The 13668-nt window shown below is 65.6% G+C and overlaps 1 protein-coding gene across 4 annotated transcripts; it reads left to right on the forward strand.

The window, feature by feature from the left end:
- Positions 1-492: 492 nt before the first annotated feature.
- Positions 493-13343, forward strand: LOC111160448 (endonuclease V). Of its 4 annotated transcripts, none has more exons than XM_022523586.1 (9): positions 493-567; positions 1005-1176; positions 5652-5786; positions 6047-6086; positions 6983-7095; positions 8195-8263; positions 8519-8647; positions 10229-10302; positions 11039-13343. In XM_022523586.1, exons 1-9 carry the CDS (start codon positions 512-514, stop codon positions 11127-11129), a joined length of 879 nt encoding a protein of 292 aa, XP_022379294.1. In that variant the 5' UTR covers positions 493-511; the 3' UTR covers positions 11130-13343. The 4 variants fall into 4 exon arrangements, with proteins under 4 accessions (XP_022379294.1, XP_022379295.1, XP_022379297.1 ...); XM_022523587.1 differs by having other exon boundaries at positions 8195-8233; XM_022523589.1 differs by lacking the exon at positions 5652-5786.
- Positions 13344-13668: the final 325 nt, after the last annotated feature.

Consider the following 13668-nt stretch of genomic DNA (forward strand, 5'->3'; position numbering starts at 1 on the left):
CGCTGGGCCGGAAGTCGCAGTGCCGGCGGCGGGGCTGCTGCTCGGTGGCGGGGTCCGAGCGGGAGCCTCGGAGTGCGGAGAAGGCCGGGAGGGAGGGAGAGCCGGTCCCGCCCCGCGCCCCCGCGCGCACAGCACACCTCCCGGTGCCCGGAACCTGCGGCCGGCGCCCTCCCCGGTAGCGGGCAGACGGCGCTGTGCCAGCCGCCCTGCTGCCGCCCCGCCCTGCCCGCAGCCAGCCCCGGTCCGCCCACCCCTCGGCGTCGCGGCCCTCTGCGCGCTGCCCCAGCCTTCGCCCTGACGGAGACTCCCGCGCACGCGCTCGGACTCCCCGCTTCGCGGCTCCGCTGAGCCTCCCGCCACTAGGCGGCGGCGTCCGGAAGCACACCGTCCGACCCCGAGCCCAGCCCGCCGCTCCGAGCCCACGAAGACGGCCGGGCGCCTGCGCGCGGGCCTCCGGAAGTGACGCAAGCCGGAAGCGACACCACCGGAAGGGGCGCTTGCGGGGCGCGCCATGGCCAAGGAGGCCGAGGTGCGGCCGCCTGAGGAGACTTTGTCGCTCTGGAAACGGTAATGTGGTTGGCTGGCTGCCAAGTTTTGGGGTTTGGAGTGACTTTGGGGCTGCGGGGGCCCGTCCCGCTTCCTGTGCGCAGACGAACGGTGCTTCGGAAGTTGTAGTCCGTGAGGTCAGCGGGGCTTGCTTCCGGCGCCGGGTCTCGGTGCGGGGGGAAGAGGAGGTCTAGACCGCGGAGGGGGTGTTCCGGGATGGGACCCCCGTGTCGGGGGTCGGGACCGCGGAGGGGGCGTCCCCGGGCCGGGGGTTCGGGACCGCGGAGGGGGCGTCCCCGGGCCGGGGGTCGGGACCGTGGAGCTGGGGCCCCCGAGGCCGGGCTCCCCGGGAAGAGGGTGGTGAGACCGGGAGTGCCCCAGGGAAGAGCCTCAAGCCCCCGCCGCCCCGGACCCGGACGTGCGGGGTCCGGAGTCCGCTGGACGTGTGTCGCCCTCAGGGAGCAAGCCCAGCTGAAGGCCCTCGTCGTGGACGGAGACACGGAGGCGTGGCAGCGGGACGCCGCCTTCTCGGGGCTGCGGAGGGTCGGGGGCGTGGACGTGTCCTTCGTGAAGGGCGACAGCGTCCGCGCCTGCGCGTCCCTGGTGGTGCTCAGCTACCCCGAGCTCGAGGTAACCCCGCGCGGCGCCCGCAGAGCCCGCGTCTGCTTTCGTGGGTTCCCTGAGCGGGTCGGGAAGCCTTTGCAGAAGGACGGAGCGAAGTAGAAACGGGGGAGGCTTCGTGACCTGACGTCTGAGTCACTCCGGTCTCCGCTTCGGGTCCACCGCGTCCTGCGTCCCATCCCCGTGACCCGCAGCCCTGCGCCGGAGCTGCCCCGGCTGGGCGTCCGCGTGTCCCCATAGGCCCACGCACACCTTCAGCTCCGCCCTGTCCCGCGCTGGCTCCGTTTCGCCCTTCCTGGGTGTTCAGGAATCTGCCCCCGGCTGCGCCCCGTCCCCCTTCCTTCAGCCTCCCGGGGTTTCCTGCCTTCTGCCATGCCCGCTGCGACCCTCCCCGTGCTGCCAGCGGCGCGACTGTCCTAAGGGACTCCGCCTGGCTCGCTCCGAGGTCGGTGTCCGCTCTGTGGCCGCCTGGTCCCTGGGACTGTGCTTGCTGATAAGTTAAGGTCCCCGTAGGCACCTCCCCTGCCCTCCCCTGCCCTCCCCTGCCCTGCCAAACCAGGAATTACTCCGCGCCCTCTCGTTCCCCTTTTCTGCACTGGGAGGGAGTGGCGGGTCCCTCTGCGCTCCCAGAACGTGAGCTCCGCAGTGATGGGAGCCACGTCGCTGTGCCCACCCGCGTGGCCGCCGGCGCCTAGCTCCGAGCCTGCCCGTGGAGGACACTCGGACAGCGCGCGAGTCAGCGGCAGGCCCGGGATTCGTTTGGGGTCCACAGGTGAGGAAGCCTTGACTGAAGAAGAGCTTGACAAGCTCTGCGGCTCCGAGGTTCGCCCTCCCTCCTCGGCTGCTCCCGAAGACCGAGTGTTCCTGCTTCTGTGTCTTTCGTTTCGCCGGGAGGACCCTGTTAGCCCAAACGTGGCAAAAACGCACTGAGTGCCCGCCGCACGCCGAGAGCTGGCTTTGGGGTGGCCGGGGAGCCTGGCCCCTGGGTTCCCCCGGTCAGTTTGTAGGGTGGCCTCGGGGAAGGGGCACAGCCTCAGGAACCAGACCGCCGGGGTCCTTACCTCCCCTCTGCCGCTCCCACTCCACCCCCTAGGCCCCTCACGTCCGTTCCTAACTTGGGAACACACAGCCCGGTTGTGAGGGGTAAGTGCGAGCACGCGCGGAAGGCGAGGCGTTGGCCCTCAAAAAATAAACGTCCGCTAGTCTCTCACTTCGGGGAACCGAGTTCCTGGGGTCTGTCTCTGTTCTTCCCCTCGCTGCGGGGTTCACCGCCTCTTGTCCCCGTCCGTGGTCTCTTTCTCCGTTGTAACCAAGTCACCACACCAACGGGGTTCTCCAGCGTGGGGGGAGCCTGTCTTCCTCCTGGAACCCCAGCACGGAGCAGAGTGCTGCTGCGTGGGCGGACCCCGCGTTCATCGACCCTGCTGGGGAGCTTAGACTAGGAGAGGGGCTTGGCCACAGCCTGGTGCCGAGACTCCGAAGTGCCTGATGGCAGGTCTGTCCGGTCAGCCTCCCGCAGGCCTACGCAGGCCCCTTAGGCGGATCCGGAGACAGAAAGTAAACGCTGGGTTGCTGAGGGCTAGGGAGAGGGAGGGACGGGGTGTGACTCCTAATGGAGACAAGATTTATTTGGGGGGGGTCATGAAAACGTTCTAGGATCAGAAGGATGTACGACTAATTAGTAACGTTGAAGTGCGTGCTCCAAACAAGGAACTTCGGATAGTAAATTCTATCTCAATAAAGCTTTTAAGAATACGTGAATCCCAGAGCCCCAGCTCAGTTCTGCAAAGAAAGAGGACCCCCATGTACGACCTGGAAGTCCGCTTCCTTAAACAAGCACAGCCGGGAGCCCTTTCCTCAGCATCCCTGACAAGTGGGGGCCTCGCACCAGAGCCTGGTGGTTGGACGCCTGCTTCGGATTGCCCAAGGGAGCAGAGACGTTCGTGGCTTCTGCCCGTCCACTGGGCCTCAGGCAGCAGGCGCAGACCAGACCTTTCCCGCCTTCCTCCACGTCCACCGTCCCGCCCTCTGAAGGCCGCTCTGTGCTCTCCCTCCCTCTGCCCTGCTCTGTGCTCAGAGCTTTGCTGATGTGATTTCCAGCTCCCCTGCTGCTGGCCCCCCGGGATGCCCACACTTAGTGGCGTCCGGCTCTACGTCAGGCCCCGGGACCAAACCGAGTTCCCCCCGAGTCCGGCCGGTCTAATGCACAGAGATTGAGTGTTCGGGGCCACGTCACCGAGGCTGAAAGCTGCAGATCTTCCCAGGGACTGCGGACCGGGTCGTGCTCACACAGCTGTCACACGACCGAGTTTGTCCCTTTTTCCAGATTTCTAACTGGGAAACGTGTAAACATTGAAACGCTGTAAGAGTGACACCTTGAACCCGCATGTTCTCTCTGCTCAGGCCCAGCCGTTGCCGGCTTGAGGTCGCATTTTCCGTGTGCGTCCCAAGGGCTCCGCAGGTGTCTCCAGAGGTGGTGACAGCTCACCAGGGAGCCCCTCAGCAGGCCTGTCCCCAGAGGGACCTCCGTGACAGCAGTCTTCACGGTCCCGTAGCATGCCTGGATTCCTGTCTGTATCTCTTTTCCCCAGTTGCCTCTCGAGCTGGTACTGCTTTCCCGTCTGCAGGGGTCGGATGTGTCATGGAGCCCCCTGCTGCCCTTGCACCACGTGGATGTCACGTGGACTCGGGCCGGGGGTGCCCGTGACCGCGCTTGTTTCCTTTACTCCTCTCGCTCACTCATGTACTTCCCAAGCCGGCCGGAGCGGGTCCGTGTCCCAGGCCGGCACCTGGCCCTTTGAACGTGTGGGGTCAGATTTCCTTTCTTTCTGGAACGCTGCTTGGATTGAGGCTTGATGTGCCCGGCCCCATCGCCCTGTTTCTCGTCTTCGGCCACGCGCTCTGGCTTTTCTGGCCATCCTGAGTTGTTACCTTTTGCCTTGTGCTCTCATCTGCGTGTAGGAATAGCGCACTGTCCTCCACCGCCGCACGGCAGCCCGCGGTGCTTACTCACCGAGTCGCGAGTTCGGGTCGTCGCTGTCTGAGCTGGTGCAGCCCTCCGTGTGTGTGGCGAGCCGTGCTTCCACAGGTGTCTGGAGGCCCGGGGCTGTGGGCGGCCGGCTGGGTTTCTCAGATCGCGAGGGACGGTGACGTGTAGTCACTCCAGCAAGTGGTGTCCTTTTCCGAGTTGACGATGGCCACCATGCCTTCTGCCTCTTGACTCTTGTCCCTGAAGGACCTCACGCTTCTGGCCTCGTTCTCTACACAACCCTGCAGGGTTCCCTGTTTGTCCCCAGAGGCCGCGTCTTCCTGCAAGGCCCCTGCTGGTGCTGTGTCCTCCCATGCCTCTTCCCTGAGGTCCCCGCTGGCCAGGACTGCCCACGGGTCTCATTCTGACCAGCCCCCGGCGCCGGCCATCCGCCCCTAGTCGCCAGCGGTCCTTGCCCAGCCCAGATCGAGAGCTGCCTCTGCTGCTCCCGGCCGCTCGCTTCCGCATGTAGGTGCGCCCGGACGGTCGTCACAGGCTTGTCCCTGGGTCGTGCCATGGACGAGGTGTCTGCGGAGCTTCATGTCCTCTCCTTGTGGATCTCCGGTTTCTGGAGCTCGTGCGGACAGATTCAGACATAAGCAGCTGTGAACCTGTGAAAGTTCAGGCCACATTTGAGTGTCCTGGGGCTCCGCTCCAGCCGCCGGGCTCACCGCGAAGCCGTTTCTCTGCCCTGTCTGCGGCCCAGAGCCCCCCGCTTTGCGGCACCGGCAGGATAAGCTTCCGCGAGTCCACCGTCAGGGTGCTGCAGGCACAGGCCCCGGCCTTATGCTCGGCGACAGCAGCCCCTTCTCTGGGGCACAGGCACTTTGTGCCCAGCTTCAAGGGGGGCGTTGAAGGTGTGGTTTGGACGGCCCCAGCTCTTCCTCTGGCCGCCTCACGGTCTCTCTTTAGACTCCTGTCCCTTGGGACCTGTTTTCTTTTTCAGATTGTCTAGCTCTGAGCCCACTTGTCCTTTTCTGGATTCTTTGAAATCTCTTTTCACAGAGCCCGGCTGGCCTTTCTTGTGCTCGTAACCTCTGTGAAGGCCTGGCCTTTGTTTCTGACGGGGAGCAGCGGCGTCCTTCCTCTGTCGGTTCTTCGCAGACGTGCTCTGTCTTGTCTGAGCCTCCTGACGGCCGGCTTCCGGCTGTGGGCGGACAGCGGGGACCCGAGCAGCAGCCGGGTGTGGGGCGGACAGCGGGGACCCGAGCAGGAGGGTCCAGTGCGGGAAGTGTGTGAGCACCTTTGGAAGGCCACAGGCTGACTACCCCCCCGCCCCTTTGCAGGATGATCACCTTGTCACTGTGCACACCTTGTCACCAGGCACTCTCCCCCCAGATGGGTGGGGCTGGGGACTTGGGGCTGGGAGACAGGGAGGGAGCTGGCAGCTCCACGAGGCTGGAAGGACAAAGGGCCAAGGGCCACGCCCACCTGTGACCTGGGTGCCCGGTGACAGGTGGTGTATGAGGACTGCTGCATGGTTAGCCTGACGGCTCCCTACGTGTCGGGCTTCCTGGCCTTCCGAGAGGTGCCCTTCCTGGTGGACGCGGTGCGGCGGCTGCGGGAGAAGGAGCCCTGCCTTGTGCCCCAGGCAGGTACCTCGACTCCGGGGAGAAGGGCCTCGGTTTCCACCCAGGAGGGAAGGCCTGGGCCGGCCACACTACCCGCCACACGGGGAGACCTCGGAACTCCCTGGAAAGGAGGCACTCTTACCTTGAGGAGAGGGCTCAGGTTTCCTAAAAAGCCGCCATCCCCCCAGACGTGGCCGCCTGCCCGTCTTGCTCCAGGATGCCCTGGCCTGATGGGTGAGGGGCAGTTCGGCCGACTGACTTGCACCTATGGCTCTTCCAGGTCCTCTTTGTGGATGGAAATGGGGTTCTCCACCACCGAGGTAATCCTGCTCCCGAAAGACAGGGCCCAGGAGGGGGCAGTTCCGACCAGTGTGCTTCTGTAGTGCCTGTGCCCTGCCCTGGGCCCTCTGCTGCCAGCCAGGCCCTGGCCGCGCTTCCTGGCTTTGGCTTGTGTCGTCAGGACCCCGCCCAGTAAAGAATCCTGCTGCTTGTCACTCCCGCCTCCCTCCTGCTCGCCCCTGAGGCCTCCCCTAGCGCTCTGCGCTGGCCCATCTCAGGCACGCTCGGCCCCTTGGTCCTGGCTGCTGCTCAGCGAGCCTGTCCCACCTCGTCCCCCTCGTCCCACCTCAAGTAGTGACAGGCCCTCGACTGAAGCCAGACAGGAGTGCGCGTTCCCCACTGACGCTGGGAAACTTTGCACCCACCTGCGCACTGGGACGCTGACCCCAGAGTGACCTGTGCGGGGACACAAGCCTGAGGGTGGGGCAGCAGAGGGACCCGGGAAGGCTGGCCCTGGGACCCGTGGGTGCCAGCGTGGGGCCAGGCCCCCAGTCACTGCATACGCATTGCCTGGCAGGAGCCCCAAGAATGAGTTGGGAGGGAAGCTGAGGCCTGACGGCAGCTGCAAAGAGGAGAAGAGGATGGAAAGTGCCAGAAAGTGGGAGGAGAACCAGCGTGTAGTATCGTGAACTAATCTGGCTCCCGACCTCGCCAGGGGGAAGGAGGCATCTTCCACCCCAACCGTGAACGTGAGGCAGAGGGCCACGTCCCAGGTCAGGCGGCTCTCCCAGTCCTCTCTCCTCCGCGCTCAGTCTGCCCACAGGCCTCTGCTTACCTGGGGACACTCGGCACGCTCTGGTTTGTCCTCTGTCCCTGCACCGCCTCCGCACTGCTGGGCTCACCACCCGCCAACCCTGCCTCACCCTCTGCCCTGTAGGCTTCGGAGTGGCCTGCCACCTTGGCGTCCTCACAGACTTGCCCTGCGTCGGGGTGGCCAAGAAGCTCCTGCAGGTGGACGGGCTGGAGAACGACGCCCAGCACAAGGAGAAGGTGAGGGCCGTGGCCACGCCCGCACAAGGGGAGGACGGGGAGAGGGCCTGTGGGGGGCACGCAGGGGCCTGCCCCGTAGGCACCTCTGATCCGGCTTGGCCTGCCGGCACTCTCGTCATCCCAGAGAAGAAAGCCCCGCCGTTCTCTGTGGGAGGCCCGTGTCCCCCGTGGGTCGTGGGTCACAGCGGCAGCCTGGAGGAGTGCCCTCTGAGCTCCCCCAGCCTTCTGGGCACGTGCTTGCCGCCCCCGCCCCTGCTACCTCGGTGTTGCTCCGGCACCCCGCGTAGGGCAAGGGCCTCCAGTCACTGGGGCAGGACGCTGGGGAGCCCGGGAGGCCCTCTCTGCTTCTCGCCAGCCCCAATCCAGGGCCCGAGGATTGGTGCTGCCCAGCCTGCCTCGGCCCTTCCTCGCTCCGCCTTCTCCCAGCATCCCCCTCCTCTGGCCCCTCAAGGCTGGCACTGGGAACGTGACACCCCACTCCAGAGGGACCTGGTGACACGTCCGCCTCTACCGCTGGGTGGCGGACTCCGAGAACAGCGATCACATCTGTCTCATTCCCCGGGCAGACCTGTGCTGCCCAGAACAGTTGGCGGTGGAGTTGACGGGCCCCAGACCCAACTGAGGAGGCTCCTGAGTCACTCAGTGGACCAATCCCTGCCCCTAAAAAGACTTTGTTGGGTTGAATCCAACATCCTTAAATTCCTCGCAGGAGAGAGCGTGGCAGGGAGGGCTTCTGGCCCACGGGAAGCGCCAGGCTGGGTGGGCGGGTGCCAGGCCTTCATGGCAGCCCGGCGCCTCCAGGCATCAGTCCTGGGGTCTGGGTGGGCTGCTGCCTCTTCTCCAGGCCCCGGTTCCTTGTCTGCAGAGCAAGGAAGAGAGAACTGAGTTCCAAGGGCCTCGTCAGGGTCGGGCGGTGTAGGGATTGCCTCCTGGGTGCCGAGTCCGCTCATGGGACGGGTCACGAGACCGCTTGGCTTCGCAAGGACAGACCATGTGGAGACCTGGGCCCTCCCCTGCCTCGCCCAGCGGCTGCTTAGGCCTGCCCTGTGCCTTCCACCGAGAAAAGACTTTTTCCATGTTTTTTCTTCCTGTTTTCCAGATACGACTTCTACAGGCTGGAGGAGACTCATTTCCTCTGGTAGGAGGCTCTGGGACCGTCCTGGGCATGGTGAGCAGCCTGGGCCTGCACCCCCAGGCAGGGTGGGACCCACAAACACGCACACAGTCGCTCCTGCGCCCAAGACCCTGCCTGCCTCCCCCCGCCCCTCTGACGGAGCCAGGGGGTGCCCTGAGCCCCCCGCCCCTGGCTGTGTGGAGGGGACCTCTGAGCTGTCCTCGCCGCGGCCTGCCCCCGACCTGTTGCCTGTCGTGAAGCCCCGGGGCTTGTCTCAACTGCGCCCTGACTCTGCCTTCCTCGTCTTAGGCCCTGAAGAGCCATGACCACAGCAGCAAGCCCCTCTATGTCTCTGTGGGCCACAAGATAAGCCTGGAGGCTGCCGTGCGTCTGACCAGAGGCTGCTGCAGGTTCCGGATCCCGGAGCCCGTGCGACAGGTGGGTGGGCCGCGCGCGCCCGCTGCTCTGCCCGCAGCACAAGCTCCTGTGGCAGGGCCTGCTTGGGCCCTGCGGGGCCCTGTGGGGAAGCGGGGGCAGCAGAGCTCTCCTGGCGCCCTGGCCCGCGCGCAGCGTCAGCCTCCTGCACCATCCTACACCTCACCGGGGTCATCGGGAGCGGCAGCTGATGGCGGCTCGGGCAGCAGAGCGGCCTGCCTGCCCTCGCCGAACCCCTCAGTGCCCAACCTGCCCGGCTGGCCTGGGAGGGAGCCCCCGTCCTCTGCGGGGCTGCAGGCGGTGTTCAGCAGGCCTCGTTCTGGACCGGTCATCAGTCAGGAGACTGGGATGTGGCTGGGCCAGGCCCCCAGCACCTATATCAGGGACTGGGGGTGGGGTGGGGCGGAACTTTGGGGACCAGGTTGACTCGGCTGAGAAGAAACGCAGCCCGTAGGGGCTAGAACTGAGCACAAGTTTGTGACTCGGTGGTGACGGGGCATCACCAGTCTCAGGGAAGTGTGTGTCCCAGCGAAGCCTGGGGCGTGAGGACCCGCTAGAAGCCGTCCTCAGGAGGAGACCAGCCGGAGAAGGGCGAAGGCGGTCCGGGTTCAGGGACCTACGTCTGTCAAGGCACTGGGGTGGGAATGAATCTGACGCCAGCAGGAAACTCTGAGGAAGGGGCCGCTAGAGCCAGGGTGGCGTGAGCCCTTTAGCAAGGCCCCCCCCGCGGGGACCTGGGTGTGAGTCCCAAGCAGCGGCTCTCTGGGCCGCTCAGAGGAGCTGGGGGAGCCCTTCTAGACAAGAGGTGCCGGTTGTGCCGTCCAGGCCTGGAGCGCAGGTTCCTGCCTCAGTGCTGCTGCTGTAGGACAGGAGGGCAGAGCACCTGGAAACCTCCCTGGTCCCTGCTGCTTCCCCCATCTCCCCGTGACCTGTGCCGGGACATCCCGAGGTGACCCAGGGGCTCCAGCCACACTGCTGAGAGCCGCTCCACACAGCTCAGCTCCCCGGTGACATCCTGGCTGTGCCTCCACGGCCGCCTCCTGGGGACCTGGCACCTTCCCCGGCTGCTGGTGCGCAGGACGGCCTGCAGGTGGCAGCAGCACCTCGCGTGTGGCTGTGGCTCGCAGTCCCTGGTGCCCCGGGGCTGGGCTGGGAGGATCTGGGCCTCTAGGGGGCACCTCCGGGGTCCCACCATGGCCAGAGCCCCGTCCCTCAGGTGGGCTCGACCACCGTGCTCGTGACTTCACAGACCTGGCGACACTTCCCTGGAGGGGACGGGAGAGCAGGCTGGGGCAGAACCACAAGCTCTAGCAGCACAGGCCACGAAGCCGGCGGGAGCCCGGGGGCACCGCTGTGTCCAAGGGACAACCCAGGGCCTCCCGCTCAGCCTGTCCGCTCGGGCCCTTCGGGGACCTGCCATTGTGTCACTCACAGGGCTGCGGCTCCTGTTCCCGAAGGCTGGGCCTGTGACAGCCTGGTGTCACCTGTGCGGCTTTGTCCAGGAAGCAAGAGTTTGCGCTGGGCTGTCGTGGGGCGGGGGCTTGTGTAGACGCCAGCACCTCTCACGGGAGCCCCTCTCCTCAGGCTGACATCCGCTCTCGAGACTACATCCGCAGGACCCTGGGAGCCCCGGGGCCCCCCGCACCAGCACAGGAGAGGTGAGTGCTGGGCACGCTCAGCGGCGGTGGCGACAGTGTCGGGTGATCGTGGTGGGGCCGCGTCCCTGTGGGGCTGGGAGGAGGACGCGGAGTCCCTGGAGGGATGGTGAGACCAGGCAGCAGGATATGGGGCCTGGGCTGACTCCAGTGGGAATTCCTGAAGCCCACCAGGGCTGCCCCCACCTGCCTTGTCCACTGTTTGTGTGGTGCCGAGGCATGGGCTCCGCAGGAAGGGTCAGATGGACCCAGTTTTCGTTCTGGGCCTGCACAAGCTGCCATGGCCGTGACATTCTCCAGGCCTTGGTTTCCTTAACCGCGTGCCAGCCATAGTCATTCTTGTCCTGTAAGGTCTGGTGGGAGACCTGGCGCGGACGTGTGGCTGGTTATTCAACCCTCCCGTGGCACCACACCACGAGACAGACCCGTGGCCCACTGTCCACGTGCAGAACAGGCACGGCATTGACAGGCCCAGAGAGGTTACCGTCGGCTTTTCCTCGAGCTCCTTTTCTCTAAGTCGAGGACTGTGCTAAGCCCAGCTGAGCTGTTCTGAGAATGGGCCGCCCCCGCCCCCGAGCTCTCCGGGGTGGCCGCTGGCCAGCTGGAGTGCACGCGGCCCTTGTCCATCAGGATCTGTCCCTTCTCGAATCAGCGGTGGCTTCCAGCACCACCTGGGGAGCCAGGGGGCCTCCGGGCTGGCTCAGCATTTGATGCTGCCCTTTCTCAATGTCATTACCAGGAGCCAGAAGGCCCAGGGGCCAAAGGTGTGCCCCAAGGGAGGTTCGGAAGAGCCCGAAGGTGAGGACAGGCCCCCCAAGGCCCACAGCTGAGGCCCCAAGACACACCACAAAGACCAGCAGCGGCAGTGGGGGAGCTGAGCCAGACACGGTGAAGCGCTCGGGCTGCCCGGCTTCCCGCGCCTGCCCGGAGCTGTGGGTCCCCAGCTGCAGGCCTCAGCACACGCTGGCCACTCCGGCGACGGGGACGGCTGTAGGCTTGGCCGTGCTGAGTGGGCCCGGGCAGTGGTCCCTCCTGCTCCAAGGTCTCGGGCATGAGTCTGTCAGGAGCCTGCAGGAGACAGATCTCCCGCCACAGAGCGCCGGCCCCAGGGGGAGCCCGACAATGCTCTCCCAGGGCCCAGAAAGGGCATTTAAGGTTCTGGGGGTTCTTGGATGTGTTTTTTGTTCTTAAAGTGCCCGGGTGGGCTTAGGGCTACGGGACTGTGTGTCTATCCCGGCTGCTCGTCCGTCTGCCCTTCATCGCACACCGCTGCTGTGTTTGCTTTTGCGTTTTATCTGTGGAGCTCGTTTCTAAAGCGCGGTCCCCCCACCTCAACCCTGGCCAGTCAGCCATACGGAGTGGTCTCTGCCCCGACCCTGGCAGGTGCAGACTGGAGCGGCCAGGCCCGGTCCCTGGCTGCCCTGCCCAGCGCCGGCACGCTCGGGGATCAGGGACCCTGTGGGCTGGCCCGGGTGCCAGAGGCCTGGCGCGGAGGTCCAGGGGGAGCAGTGTCGGGCCCTGCCGCTCCGGCCAGGGGCTGCAAGGCTGGAAGCCAGTTGAGACACGTCCCGTCTGGGCCAGAATGCCCTCCCCCGCCAGCCTCCTTACCCCAAGCCCAACCTCCCCTGCAGGGACGCAGCACACCTCTGTCCCGGCTGCTTGTCTCGCTGAGGGCTGCAAGGCCCAGCTTGCGGGGGCCGTGCCCCTCACCCACAGCCCCCAGGCCTCTGCGTGCCCGCTCGCCCTCCAGGCTCCCTCCACACTCTGGCATTTGCGGACAAGTGTGATTTTAACAGGCCTTTCTTGCCTTTCATACTATTTCTCAAAGAGCTGGTTGTCATGGTCTGGACGACCCTGGGGCTCAGCACTTCCCCCCCCACCCCCAACATCTTCCATTTGTGAGAAGTGAGCTCTTCTCTGGGGCCCAGGCCCTGGGGAGAGACGAGGGGGGACAGTGAGCGAGGCAGGCTGCTGGCCCCCTTCCCCTCCTGCTCCGATGGTGCTCCTGAGGCCCCCTTACAAGGCCGGGTGACTGGGGGGAGGCTGAGTCAGGCGGCCCCACTCGATGGCAGTGGCCCCTGTGTGGGACATCTCAGTGGGAAGCAGGATTGCTCCAGGGCAGGTGGGGCTGTGGAGGGCCACTAGGTGCTTAGGGGCTCTCCCCCATGGCGGGTCCCAGCATGTTCCACATGCCTTTCAGGGGACTTCTGCTTGTGGGAAGGAACGCACCAGGTTCCGTCCTCCTGTCCAAGCAGGTCTCGCCCCCCACCCCCACCCCCACTTGCAAAGCTCTTGGCCTTACCTGCCTGGCAGTCAACACCAGCCCTCCTGTCCCGGTCTAGGGCTTTTCTTGCCCCAATGCATCAGGACCAGGGGTGGGAGTGCAGGGTCGAGGCCGGGCCCAGACGGCCTGACTGCCCCTTACCACCTGGCCTCGGGCTGAGCTACGCACCACCCCGACCCCGGTGCGCCATGTGGATGGGTGCAGCACAGGGCCCGCCTCGTCAGTCCTGCACAAAGGAGGGGACAGCGTTTGGGGGGGTGGTTTGTGGAGGCCAGGGTTGACGGCCATCTGCTGCAAGGCTGCCTAACCGCTGCACTGAGAAGGAAGAAACAGGAAGGAAAGGAGTCCCCATCTCCTCCCAGCCTCTCCTCCACCCCAGGCCCCCAGAATGCAAGTCCTGTGAGGGCTGGACAGACAAGACCAGGCCTCGCAGGTCCAGACCGCGCCTTACGGATCCCCCCGCAGCCGTGTGGACAGCAGAGCTTCCCTGGGGGACCGGGAGGCTTGGCACCAGGTCCCAGGAACAACCCCCAGGGCCCCGCCCTCTCTAAGGGGCGCAGGCAGATGGCCCTGGCTTCCCACTGGGGCGGGAGGGGGCTCTGCTGAACGCCGCTGGCTCCTCAGTGACCAGAGGGCCGGGTGGGCACGACCTGCCACAGTGGGGTCCCCACCCCCCTCCGTGAAGAAGAGGCCAGAGCCTGGAGAGGAGTTTACGACAACTCACCCGAGTAGTTCTTATTTTGATATTAAAGTCACATCACAAAAACTGCCGTTTTAAGCATTTTTTTTTCAAGGGTTTCATTGGTTTTAGCATGTTCAGAATCTCGTGCCGTCGGCCCTAGTGTCGAGTTCCCAAGCCACTTCGTCACCCCGTGGGGACGCCCCCACCCTGGGAGCCGTCACTCCCCCTGCCCTGGCAACTCTGGGCACCCGAGTCCCTAGAGGCACGCGGTGTGCAGCCTTCATGTCTGGCTGCTCTGGCGTGTCTGGGCCCGTCTCCGACCACAGGATGTTCACGGTTCTCCGTGGTGTGGTGCCACGCGGGACCACTGTGGACAGCCCAGTGCAACTCCATTGTCCGGCGA

The sequence above is a fragment of the Enhydra lutris genome, unplaced genomic scaffold, assembly GCF_002288905.1.
Source record: "Enhydra lutris kenyoni isolate GAN:26980312 unplaced genomic scaffold, ASM228890v2 scaffoldscaffold75, whole genome shotgun sequence".
In the NCBI taxonomy this organism is placed as follows: Eukaryota; Metazoa; Chordata; class Mammalia; order Carnivora; family Mustelidae; genus Enhydra; species Enhydra lutris.

Bases quoted from the DNA above. Each gene is read 5' to 3' on its own strand.
- LOC111160448 (XM_022523586.1), top strand. From the start codon at position 512: ATGGCCAAGGAGGCCGAGGTGCGGCCGCCTGAGGAGACTTTGTCGCTC. The intron at 6,087-6,982 runs GTAATCCTGCTC...TCTGCCCTGTAG, and splicing joins TGGGGTTCTCCACCACCGAG to GCTTCGGAGTGGCCTGCCAC. The intron at 8,264-8,518 runs GTGAGCAGCCTG...TCCTCGTCTTAG, and splicing joins CTGGGACCGTCCTGGGCATG to GCCCTGAAGAGCCATGACCA.